Genomic DNA, 13,716 nt, shown 5'->3' on the forward strand with positions numbered 1-13,716 from the left:
CTTTGGTCCCTTCTAAATCCTTCCCCTCTCACCTTGAACCTAAACCCTCTAGTTTTGGGCACCCTTACCTGGGAAAAAGACTTCGCTATTCACCCTATACATACCTGTCATAATTTCACAAACCTCTATAACGTCATTTGCGAATATATTGTTACTCAATGGATCAAAATCCTGGAAACCCTTCCCTAATAGCACTGTGGGGGTACCTTTACCATACAAACTGCAACCATTTATGATGACTCATTCAGACCATCTCAAGTGCAGTTAGGGTTGGGTGATACTAGCCTTGACTGATTGGCATACTCCCATCCCGCGAGTAAGTAAATTTTTAAAGAGGGATCGTAAGAGCCACCCAGGATATTTCCCAGGTAACATTTGGCCCCAAATTGCAGAGGTAGGATCTAAAATCTAAATGTTCCCCTCCAGGAATACTTACTGTAATCTGACATTTGTGGAACGAACACTATTGTTCCTGCCCCTCTTCAAACATGCAGAGCACCCTATGTAGATTTTAACTGTCAGCTTTGCTAAACTCAGTGATCCAGAAGCTACCAAAGAAGTCACTGGAGGTGAAGGTATACTGATTTTAATGCTCACCTTTGTAGCTGGGCGAAAGGGACAAGATTCACAGAGTAGGCGCATTTTATCTCCCAGTTTCTGGTGTATATGGCTGATCTGGCAATTAGGAGTTGCTGTGTGTAACACGGTCAATTGTTGCAGCACTGATTGATCTTCCTAAATGGAGAACTGCAGATCTCACAGCATGGCTAATGAATCTGTGCAGTTCAAAAGTACAAGGCAGAAAATGTAGCTAATATTCTTCCTTTTATTGCACAGCTTAAGAGGTTTGCTAATGAATTCTCAAATAAACTGGAGTAATGGCAATTCAAACCTCTGTTTCATAACATTATTCAGTTACTTACAGTGTAAACCTTGGACAAATTATCTTGAAAGGGCCTGAGCCAGATCAATGCTGGGAATAAGAATTGGGTTCTGAAGGAGTCTGATGGTTTGGTATGGTGGAATGTAGATGCAATTTCTGTTTTTTTTAACTGAATGATGTAGGAACGTGTTTGCGTTGCTTTTAGGTAAGAAAGCTTCAGGGAAAGGGGGTTCGTCTGACCATGAGGGATGTTGGAAGGAGGAAGATTGGTCATTTTCAAATATTGGGACTAGTGGAACCAAGAAGTTGAAGAAGTTAAAACAGAAAGATGATTCTGCTCTCGGGTAAGTAATTAATTTCTTTCTCTGCCTTCCCTCCATTCATGTTAGAGATTTAACCTGCCAGCCTGTCTCCCATTCACTCAGCTTTAGCTGATGGATTTGTGTGGCAAGTAGTATTTTGTGTCTGACTTGCAAGCTGTCATATTATAAAACAGAGTTAACACTGATATGTGATTTTCAATGGACCTTGAAAATAAGGATGATATCTATGACACTATGACTCTCTTTGTGGTGCATGCTTTTACCTGTGACTGACAGCTTTATATTATGTGACATTGTAAGCATATGAATGAAATGTCTGCTGTTCAAGGGTATTTCTTTTACATCATCTTGCTATCAAGATCAACTTGAAAAGTGTTGCACTAGCTGTTTTTTTTTCCTTCCATAACTGAGCAATGTTGATGTGGAAGTGCTGGTTTTGGACTGGGGGGTGGATAAAGTCAGAAGTCACACTTCACCTGAGTAAAGTTGAGCATTTATTTATTGATGAGAAAATTCTGCCTATGGTTTTATTATGTTTCTCACTCCTGCCAATAACCATTCCATTTCTAATTCTTACATTTTGTGTAATAGCACTATTCTTTTAATACATATCCACTGGCATTGGTAAACCACAACTAGGTTAAAAACAAGGGTTGCAGATGCTGGAAACCAGATTCTAGATTAGAGTGGTGCTGGAAAAGCACAGCAGGTCAGGCAGCATCTGAGGAGCAGGAAAATCCACAACTATAAGATGTGATTTTACAAAGAGAGTCCTGTTGAAAGTTGACTTTTTCTGAATATAATTGTAAAACTATGTTGACCTTGGTATTCCTCATAGGTTTATTTTCATAATCCCAATTTGTATTCCTTCCTATCTGCTTTCTTTACTGTTCATCATTTGCTGTTTTGCTTTTTGCATTTTTGTACTTTTTTTCCTTTTGTTCTTTGTTGTCTCCTATCTTTTTAGTCATCCAGGGCTGTTTTTATTAGCAATTGGACCTGTTTGGTTTTTCTTCCATAATATGATTATTGTTAGGTAGATGTTTATGTGCTATTACCTAAATCTGGCTTACAATTCCATACTGAATCTAGTATGGCATGCCTGTGACATGAACCAGTAACTATTATAGTCACTCTACTATTGATACAGGGGTTCGGTTAATGTCTACATTTATGGAATCTACCACTTCACAGCTGTGACCAGGAGGGACCTATATACAACTCCTTCAACATTCTTAAATCTTTTTTGATTAACTCTGCCCATAAAGTTTCCACTGTCTGAATATCTGACATATCCCCACATTGTAGAAGCTCTTAATCACTGCTGCTTCACTTCTAGAATGTACCTTACCTTTCCAATGACCCTGCACCCTGGTATGTTTAGTTCCCAATCCTGCCTTAAAAATGACTCGTGTCATACACTCCAAGTTGAATTTGCAATTGTATTTCATTCAGTCTGTTTCTTATTTCTCCCTGTTTTGTATGAAGGAAACTTATTTGGGTTACACACCCTCATCTGTTCTTAAATTCTAGCCTTTAAGCATATCTGTCTTATTTCTCTTTCATAGTTTAATCATGTTATGTCTCGTACTTTTCCCTTTGCCTTTACTGTCTGGAGCACAGTTTCTGATTGTTTTCTGTTCCCTTTTATGTTTTTTTTTAATCATTATTGTTACTACTTTTTTTTTACTTGCAATCTTCTGGCCTTCCAATTCATCCATTCACGAGTTCAAAGGTCTTGGATCACTCTATTTAATTTTTATGGCAGGACACTGATCCCAGCCCCTCTTAGCTGTAGAATATCCTAATAAAGCCGTTTCTTTATGTCTCATTTCTGACATCATTGATATGGAATTGTGCTTTTCTGGCCACGTTCACCCCTCTAATTTGTTTGCACCAATTTGCACTCGATAGAGAAAATGATCCAGATTATAATCCAGATCTTTAATTTAGCTCCTAGTTCCTGGTAGTGTCTAAACAGGATCTTGTGCCTACTTTTCTATCTGTGATGATCCCAATATGGGTCACAATGATTGATTCCTTCCCTTTCCCTCCATTATCCTTTCAAATAGTTTTATACATCACTCACCCTGGCACCGGCAAACATACTACAGAGGACTCTTGATCAGGCTTGCAAAAGATATTATCTGTCTCCGTAATAATGAACTCTCGACAAGAATCTATTGCACTTACTGTTTTCCTCTCCTTTGTGGAAAGTCTTCTGCTTTGCCATGCCATATCTGCATTTTGGGTATACTTCTGAAAAACGTTATGCTTTTCTCACAGATAGCAATTACACTTGCTATAAATTCATTATTTTTCTCTCTTGGTTATCTTATTGCCTTACATTATACACTATCATCATTCCAAATCCTTTATGAACCCACATCTTTCCACAAAGTTGACCAAAGTGTTTTTTTTTAATTCATTCCTGGTATTCATCGGCACCACGGACAGTTATTATCCAACCCTGGTTCATGAGCTGCCACTTTGAGCTGCTTTAATCTTTAATAATGTCTGGAGCAAACTATCCAGATACTGCTCCCAAGTCTGAGTTTTCCACTCTATACTCCAACTCTGTTACTCTAAGCCCCAAAGAACCAAATGGAAATACCCACTATATATGTGTTAAAATCTAATCTCTGCATCCACTAATTTTCGTGTAATACTATCCAAGCACACAGTCTGTTCTGCTATATCCTAATCCCGATTATTTATATATTTATTATTTATACAAATAAGTTTTTAAATACTTCACAGTGGCTCAATGGTTAGCACTGCTGCCTCACAGTACCAGAGACCCTGGTTCGATCCCAACCTCGAGCAACTGTCTGTGTGGAGTTTGCACGTTCTTGCCATGCCTGTGTGGGTTTGCTCCAGGTGCTCTGGTTTCCTCCCACAATCCAAAGATGTGCATGTCAGATGAATTGTCCATGCTAAGTTGCCCATAGTGTCAGTGATATGTAGGTTAGGTTCATTAATCATGGGTAAATGTAGAGTAATAGAGTTGGGGAACAGATCTGGGTGGGATACCCTTCGGAGGGTCGGTGTGGACTTGGGCCAAATGGCTTGTTTCCACACTGTCGGGATTCTATGAAACTTACACAAACTACTTCATCAGACGCAAAAAGTAGCAAACACCCCCTTCCTCCGACTGCACTGAATTCCTGTTGTGCCAAACTTCCACCTTTTGCACACTATTTCCTGTGCACTGTTTTCTATAATCACTCTGTGCTAATCATTCCCTCCCAAAAACAGTTTATCTTGTTTGATATGGCGCTCTAGAAGAAATCCTGAAAATCTGTAGGTGATCAAGGCTATGAAAATAATGTAAAACCAAAAGAACTGCAGGTGTTGGAAATCAGAAACAAAAACAAAAACCTCAGCAGGTCTGGCAGCATCTGTGGAGAGAAATCAGTGATAACATTTCGGGTCCAGTGACCCTTCTGCAGAACTCTGTTTTTGAGTTTTACCAGCAATTTCTGTTTTTGCGTGTGGCAGTAATGTACTTGAGAACTTTCTTGTCTTCTTTCTAGGTTGGGGAATCTAGAGCAGGAGTTTGCAAAGAAATTCAACAGCCTTCCACAGTACAGTCCAGTAACCTTTGACCGCAAGAACACAACAGTGACAAGAAAAAAGAAAAAGAATAGGAGCGGATCCACTGAGCAACAAAAAAGTGATAAAGGTAGGGCCGGAGAGTATAAAGTAGTCTAGATATATTTTAGTTTTGAATGTATAGAAGTGAATGTACCTTCTATTCGAGGCTGAAACCCCTTTGATGTCAGGTTACTTGTTTACATAACATGTTTGGAATGTTCAGTGGGTCAGGCAACATCTGTGGGGGAAGAATCAGAATTGAGGTTGATACTAGCAAGTCACCAACTTGAATAATAAACTGGTTCTCTCTCTACCCAAGCAGCCCGACTTGTTGCGTATTTATAGCATATTTTATTTTTATTTCGGATTTCTACCTTCCAGAACATGTCTGCTTCTGCATATATATTCCAAAATTAGACATTTCAGTTATTTTCTGGAAACTGCACCTTTTCAAAGAAAAAAATACAACAACTTGTTGTTGTTTTCTTCTCGCACTGTTCAACATGGAGAGTCTCGATGTGTTCTACACTGACGTACTTGGATACAAATATTTGCCTACCCAAAGAAAGAGAGATAAGCAGGGATGTTCAAAGATTTAGTCGAAAAGACATGGTTTTAAATTTGGAAAGGATGTTGCAGGGATATTGATAGGGAATTTCAAGCACAGCTTTTACAAAACAGAAGATATGCTTGTTCACACTGGGGCTTAAGAGATGGGTGAGATATAAGAAAGGAGGAAAACCGCACAGTTGTGAGTGAAATATACAGGCTGCCCAGGAGAGAAATTGAATCCTTGTGTCAAAAATGGTGATAATGATAAAGACTCGGGGTTTCGGAGGCAGCAGTGGAGATGGGTGAACATGTGGAGGTCAAAGTAGACAATCTTTGTAATGGATAGATTATGTGGTCGGAAGATCAGCAAACAATGTGATTTGGATACTGAGATCCCAAACAAATCTGAATCAAAAACTTTCAGGGAGGGTGATAAAATTAGTGAAAGGGGTTTGGGATTCGAAATATGAGTCAAAGCTGATGGCTTCACCTCCAACTCCATTTTGGTTTAGCCCCTTCCCCTCTCCCTACTTCCCCCTCATCTCTAATGCTTTGCATTGCCCTTTATAGGCTTTGCATGTAAATTATTAAATTAGAAAAAATCAAGAGTGATTTGGTGATATAAAAACGTGTCCAGTTCTATATGCAAGCTCTTCTTGTTCTCTGTAAAAAGAAAGCAAAAAAAATGATGGCTTAGGGCACTTGTGGCACATTTGTAGTGACCTTACCTCAGAACCTGGAGATGGGTTCAAGTCCCACCTGTTCCAGAGGTGTGCAATAACATCTCTCAACAGGTCAATTAGATACAGATGATCTTTGAGACTTCCTGGTATTCAACAGAAATGGAAACAGGATCTGATAACACAAGCAGTTTGGGATTGAGAGGGAGTGGAAAGGCAGAGGTAGGTGTGATAACTATATGGGAGTTAACCCCAAACATGTGGAGGTTAATGTGCAAATGTGTTTGAGAGGAAAAGCATGGAATTAGGAGCCTGTCTCCAGAAGAATAGAATCAAAGCCACCGCTGAAGATATTCTGACTTTGATACAATAGGTAAGGGTGTAACAAAAAAACACTGTCATTCAATGAAGTAAAGGGTTTGAAGGAGTGTGTTTTGGATGACTGTGCCAAAACTGCACAAAGAAGTTGGTGAGAATGAGATGGGATCTTGTCGCACTATCTTCAAAGTTATAGAGATATTATATTTGACATTGATTTGTGTTGTTTCTGTACTATGACTACAACAGAAATCTAATTGGAGAATTTCAAACATGGCTTTTTGGTAAAGATAAGGTTGGCAATCCATTCAAGTGAACTGAAGTTAAAGATGAAGCAAAAGACTTCAAGAACAGAGAATGAGATTATTGGAGGAGGTATTTGATGATTATAGTTTTGAAGGGAAGAAGTATAGAACTTGAGGGTTGACAATAATTTACAATGTCAACTAGCTACGAGGAAGGAGGGGTGAGAGTGAAACAAGGTACCATTCCGAACAGAGCATTGGAAATACCCAAGCACAATTAGTAAATTTCTTGTAAGGTCAAAACTAACATTTGTGTCCATGTATGTGCTGGCAGAAATGCAATAAACCTGAATTTGTGGCAGTTTGAAATCAGATTCAAACTCAATGAGCTCTATTTTCCTTCAATTTGCTAGTGCATAGTGTGTTTTTCAAATGGCAAGTATTAGCCACCTCATAACTGATATAAAAGTGTTTTCTTTTATGTGACTATCTGATGGAGTGACCTGTTATTGTTCTGAATGAATTGTTCATCATTTGTCCAGTGATGAACAATTTTGTTCTCAACACTGTGACTAATTACACATTTGTGAGTTCAGGTAGGAGAACTTAACAGACTTTTCTTCTGTTGAACATTTGGAATGCAACATTGTGCAAGATTGATTTTTGTCTTTGACCACACAGGAACAAGAATGTATTTGAACTTAGTACTTAGGTACAGATAGTGCCAGATTTTCTTCTGTGGCAGTTGATGTAGTCAGAGCACTTGATTTTTGCCTTTCTTGAGACATATTCAACGTTAAGTAAATTAGTATATTTATGCCTTACAGCAGCTGTTACTGCTGTCATCATTATCTCCCCCATTTCCTTCAGCAGTTATACTGTCCTCTGAAAGTGACCAGTGTGCCAACACGGAAGTATTTTAATTTTCCATTTGCAAGAACAGATTGTGGAATTACCATTATTCTGTTGGAATTAGGAACCCGTTTGGTGAAAACCAGCATTTTCTTTTTTATGTATTTTTTATTTATATTTTTTTAGGATCATCTCCATCTCAGAAAATAGTCAGCAAGTGTAAACACCAAAAGGGGACACATCATTTAACTGATAAAGGTACTAATAAAGGTTCATTTTTGCTCCATGGTGGAACTGATGTTTTTTGATGTAGAGTGAGGTAAGGGAAGAGATGGCCTCAGCTCTTAAACTCTTTCATTGTTCCGGTATGATCTAGCTTCTGTGTAAGTGCTATAACTGCAGATGTTCACATTGTGAAGCATGGATGGAAATCAGCACATAAAACGCCTTAATTGTTCCCAGAGGATGTCACGCATGCATGTAAATTTGTACATAATGGCCGAAGTGCCCCAATGAGACTGTTGAGTTGAATATTGTGGCATGGTAACTTGTTGGAATATAATTAAATCCATGGTAATGATATCCAGTTAATCTCTTTAGATTGCCATAATCATAAATTTAACTAACTGTGAAAGAGTTTAAACTAAGTGTAAAGGCTAGTAAATGGATTACTGCAGTGATATTCTTACAATAAAACACTCTTTACATTAATAGACCTTTTAAGTGTCTAGGTATTGCAAATAGGGATTATAATACCTCCCCTGTGTGAATAAAATAGACCAGACGAGATAAAATTATGTTGAAATTTAATCTGAGTTTTTTCCACTTTCAGTGAGCTAATAATAAAACATTTGCTACCGAAGATCCTTTGATTTCCATGTTATGGCTAGAATGTAAATATGCAGCCTTTACTACAAAAACAGATATGGCATTTTTAAAAGACTCAAATCTTGCATCAACAGTAATTCACAACAATGATCATTTAAACATTTCTAATATTCTAATTAATCCAGGAAGACATAATTAATTAACCATAAAACATCATGGCAAATCTTTGAACCATGCTCTGTTCAATCATTCAGCACCTCAGTCGCAGTGACCAAGTAAAGTCCGAAGTATAAAAGTGATCACATTTCTCCCTATCTGTTGGTGAAATTTGGAATATACTTCAAACATGATGTATTACATTAAGTTCTTAGAGCCAATATGATTTGTATTTGTCTTTAAATGCTGGAAGTACTAAGATTAAGGCACGTTCTAACCATGCAGCTAGTTACGTGCATTCTGTCATCCATTATGTCACTGATGTTGTACAGACTATCTATGGCTTCCTGTTTCATTTTATACATTTCAGGGCTGTAATAATCCTTTACTTCTGTATTTGGGTTAGAAGGATTAACTATTGGCTGGAAGCTAGGAAAAAAAGTCTATAAGTTCCTGACATCAATATTTTATAGTGATTGAATTGGTTAATGAGGTTATACTTGAAAGACATTTAGTCAGTTAACTGAATTTTCTTTTAACATGAATTTCAAGTGTACCTTTTTTAGATCAAGTCATTTATTCAACTGTAGACATTAAGGGTGCAAATTTCCCATTTTTAATTAACTCTCCATCTCCACCTTCAGTAAACATGACTCAGCTTGTTAAGAGGATGCAAAGCATAACCATGTTTATGAGCCTATCACAAGCCTTGATAATGGTGTCCCAGGACAGTAGAAGCTGCCAATCAAACAGAGACTGGCAGCTTCTGAGTCCCAAAAACCATTGGTTGAAATCTGCTCCTCTGAAATCCAGCAATGGAAAGGTAAGTTCTGTTTTCTCCTACAGGATAGAGTTAGTAGTAGGCTGAGAGGGTTGCCCAGAGATTAATTGATGAGGTGGTAAGAAAAGGGTGAGTGTCTCTTTATTTGCTAATTTGTTTAAATATTTTCTCACCACCTCTGGGGGGTTAAATTGTGCACCAAGAAAAATGTATTAGTGATATAGAATAGTGGTGCAAAGTGCTCTATAAATAAATAGCAAGTGACAGACTTGCATCAATGAAAGAAATATAATCACTGTATGCATACCTGGGAATGGGAAGCTGGGTCAATAAATAACAGCAGTATTCTGCAAGCAAGCTAACTGAAGAGTCTTACTTTATGTGAATGGATACTGTTAGAATGGTGAATTTTGACTCAATTGTTTCTTGCATTTCAGCCATAGCACCACCAGATTCAAACATTGAGGAACATGCAGAGAAAGCAGACCATACTGCATTGGTTCCAAGCAGCCCACTGACAGCTGTTACACAAGAACCTCTCGTTGGCAGCCAAAAGCGCAAGGCTAGAAAAACAAAAATAACACATTTAATCCGAACAGCTGATGGCCGCTTGTCACCTGCAGGGGGTAAGTGGAAAATGGTCAGATTTTGTGATCAGTTGTGTAGGAATGTAGTTTACCATTCACTATGTTTACCATTCACTTTGAGAGTTTTTGAGTAACAGTTCCCTTACTAAGATACCATTTCCAGTGCCAAGCCCTCTACAGGGGATCTGGAGTCTGTGAGTAAGGTAACCAAAACAGACCAATCAGATTGAAAAATCTTTCCTGAGACCAGCAGACTACAAGCCAGGAAATATAAATTAGAAAATTGAATTCAGTATAAAAATCATTAACAGAAAGTGAAATATTGAGAAAGAGATGCCAAAAGAAAAGTTCAAAGATTTATTTTTAAATTCTCCAACAATGAAGGTAAAATCTCCATTGTCCTACTGAACCATTGAGCTGCTCTCTCATTAGTGAGAGTTGGCTGATGGAGGTTTAACCTGAGGATCACCACACCCACGAGGGGAGAGTTTGAGGAGGAGGGTCCTTCATGGTATCCTCAGCTTATGTGAAATATTAAAGATTGGAACTACATACTGTGAACCTACATTTTCAGTTTGTTCAACAGTAATTAAAGCTTAGCACATCATTAACAATCCACTTACATCTGAATGTGCAAAGCCCTACCTTTCTCTAGCATGTTTAATAGTTAAGTAGTGGGTGAGCAATGCAAATTAATTTCTTTCATATGCTCAAATGTCACTTCTGTTAGTGAGCTACTGGTGTTGCAAAGCTTGTGGAAGATCACAGTAAATCAGAAAGTAGTTTGCGATTTTCACATTTTATTGCACACTGGGGAGCATGATCACCTCAGCACTATTTCTGATACACATGACCACATGGGCATCTACTTGTAAAAGTGGAAAATGATACTCCTAGAGATTGGACTTGAGGTAAATAGGTGAATGGGGACTTAATTTAAAATAAATGTTTTTCTGTTTATACTACAACCAGTTGTACATTGAGATGGTAAATTAAAGGCACAGTAATCAATTGACCATTTTATCATGGATGCACTGACAAGGGCAAGGTCTGTGATTGTTCAGAGGCTGAACTGTCTTGAGTGGATAATAAAGTTGGTTAAAACTTCAACATCTATCGGAGCTTTCCAAAAAGACCTCTTGGAGAAAAAGGAAAGTTGCAACATTGCTAAAGGATGGGAGAAAAAGAAAATGAAACCATTATAGTTGGGCAGTGTGGAAAGTGCAAAAAGACACTGGGTTTGCCAATGCAATAAATCTGCTTCCAAAGATACAACCAGAGGGTACCCTAAGGCAATGACCACTGAAAAACCATGCATATCATTGTAGCAGCAACAACAGGGAGTGGGCCAGAAACCTGCAAAAGTAGAAGCAAATACATGACTGACCACAATGAAGTTTCAAAGTGGAGGAACCTTCAGCCCGAAATTGACTTATTCGCCATGGTTAATAATGTTCTCCTCATTGCCAGCTATTTTTTAAAATTCTAATTGCCTGTCAGTTAAAGGACATTTCAAGCATGTCCATTGTGGACACAACGAGTGCAAGTATTCACACTGTTCGGTACACCTGGAGAGATCATATCTGACAATGAGCTACATTGAAAAAGGCAGACTTTTTCAAGATTATATGTGCTAAATGGAGTATAAACCAAATGACCACCTCATCACATTATCCCAGAACCAGCCATCTCGGTCAATGAATGGTTCACATTCTCAAAGCACTCATTATAAAGTGTAGGGTATGTTACTATGTTCTCCCTTTGGAGATGGGTGTGCTATAACTATCAGAGGTCATGTTTGGAAACCTGGTTGTCCCAGATTCTCAGAGATACAGAGGGCAAACCTTTCACAAAACAAGAGAAAATGAAGACGGTGCATGATCCACATGTCGAATCTGTAGTTTGACAGAAGTTCAGAATTATACAGGAGATATTTAGAGGTTCCCAAAATGTGCAATGCATTTGATCAAATAAAGTCACAACATCAAAGGGGGTGAGATAAAGAAGGAGCAGAAGCCAATTCGGAACTGTACACAAATCCAAATATATACAAAATGCATTCAAAAATTTGCTTGGATAATGAATGTGAGGAAGGCATACATTATGATAACAATCAACATGCAAGATTTTTTTTAATTTCAAAAATATACTTTACTCATAACATATTTTGATGATCTGTACAATTAGTGGTGCCATTCATAGGCGCACCTTGCATTTCGTTACATACAGAGATCGGAATTAATCATTCGTATATACAGGTCTGTATGTTTACCATTCATATATTTAGCTGAGGCTTTAGCAGAGCCCACTTACTGCTTGGGCCCCCTGTTCTTCTTTGGCAGGCAGATGTTACACGGTGGTCTTTCCCCACCGCACCTTGGCGGCAGCTGCCCCAGGCTTCAGCGCGTCCCTGAACACGTAGTCCTGGACCTTGAAATGTGCCAGTCCGCAACACTCAGTCGGGGTCAGCTCTTTCAGCTGGAAGATCAACAGGTTTCGGACCGCCCAGAGAGCATCTTTGACCAAGTTGATGATCCTCCAGGCACAGTTGATGTTCGTCTCGTTGTGCGTCCCGGGGAACAGACCGTAGAGCACGGAGTCCCGCGTCACGGAGCTGCTCGGGACGAACCTCGACAAACACCACTGCATTCCTCCCCAGACATCCTTTGCGTCGGCACATTCCAGAAGGAGGTGTGTGACAGTTCTCGTCCCCTCTACAGCCGCTTCAAGGACAGCGTGCGGTGCGGCAGAGAGTCCGGGCGTGTATAAAGGATCTCAAAGGCAGGGCCCTTCTCACCACCAGCCAAGCCATGTCTTGGTGCTTATTGGAAAGTTCTGGCGATGAGGCATTCTGCCAAATGACTTTGACAGTCTGCTCAGGGAACCACTCAACAGGATCCGCCCTCTCCTTTTCCCAAAGGGTCTCAAGGACGCTGTGCTGACCACTTTCTGATGGACTTGTGGTCAAAGGTGTTTTTGTTCATAAATTTCTCCACGAAGGACAGGTGATAAAGAACAGTCCAACTACTTGGAACGTTCTGCTGCAGCGAGGCCAGGCCCATCCTTCGTAACACTGGGGACAGGTAGGACCTCAGTAAGTAGTAACACTTGGAGTTTGCGTGCCGGGGAACCACGCACAGCTTGATGCAGCCACACACAAAGGTGGCCATCAGGGTGAGGGTGGCATTGGGTGTGTTTGTTCCCCCCCCTTGCCCAGATCTTTATACTTCGAGTCCCTTCGGACCCGATCCATCTTTGATCTCCATATAAAATGGAAGATGGCCTGGGTGACTGCGACGGCACAGGTTCTGGGAATAGGCCAGACCTGTGCCACATATAACAAAACTGACAGTGCCTCACACCTGCTGACTAGATTTTTTACTCGTGATGGAGAGCGACCGTAGCTTCCATCTGCCCAGTTTCTGCCCCACTTTGCTGATACGCTCCTCCCAAGACTTGGCGCACGCCCCAGCCCCCCGAACCAAATACCCAGCACCTTCAGGTGGTCGGTCCTGACGGTGAAGGGGATCGAGGATTGGTCGGCCCAGTTCCCGAAGAGCATGGTCTCGCTCTTGCCTCCGTTTACCTTGGCCCCCGAGGCCCGTTCGAACTGGTCACATATGCACATGCGCATGGACAGCGGATCCGAGCAGAAAACGGCGACGTCATTCATGTACAGGGAGGCCTTAGCCTGCAGGCCCCCGCTGCCAGGAATAGTCACTCCTCTCAGGCTCTCAGGCTTCCTGATGGAATCAGCAAATGGCTCTATGCAGCACACAAATAAGGCAGGAGAGAGAGGGCAGCCCTGCCTGACTCCAGATCTGACTGGGAAGCTATCTGATTCCCACCCATTGATTGAGACTGCACTGACAATGTTGGTGTAGAGCAGTCTGATCCAATTGCACATTCCCTCC

The 13,716-nt window shown here is 40.1% G+C and overlaps 1 protein-coding gene across 11 annotated transcripts in view; it reads left to right on the forward strand.

Annotated features, from left to right (window-relative positions):
* The window catches only part of bbx (BBX high mobility group box domain containing), a 223,989-nt gene that overhangs the window by 194,024 nt on the left and 16,249 nt on the right, over positions 1-13,716 (forward strand). For 10 of the 11 annotated variants that reach the window (XM_087992700.1, XM_087992701.1, XM_087992702.1 and 7 more), the window contains 4 exons: positions 1,089-1,227; positions 4,743-4,891; positions 7,637-7,708; positions 9,653-9,841. In XM_087992700.1, coding sequence (XP_087848826.1) covers positions 1,089-1,227; positions 4,743-4,891; positions 7,637-7,708; positions 9,653-9,841 — 549 coding nt within the window. The remainder of the gene's footprint in view (positions 1-1,088; positions 1,228-4,742; positions 4,892-7,636; positions 7,709-9,652; positions 9,842-13,716) is intronic. The other variant, XM_087992705.1, reaches the window with a different exon arrangement.

Source organism: Chiloscyllium plagiosum, unplaced genomic scaffold (genome assembly GCF_037043375.1).
Source record: "Chiloscyllium plagiosum isolate Xiang-an unplaced genomic scaffold, Cpla_swu_hap1 HiC_scaffold_12, whole genome shotgun sequence".
Taxonomy (NCBI): Eukaryota; Metazoa; Chordata; class Chondrichthyes; order Orectolobiformes; family Hemiscylliidae; genus Chiloscyllium; species Chiloscyllium plagiosum.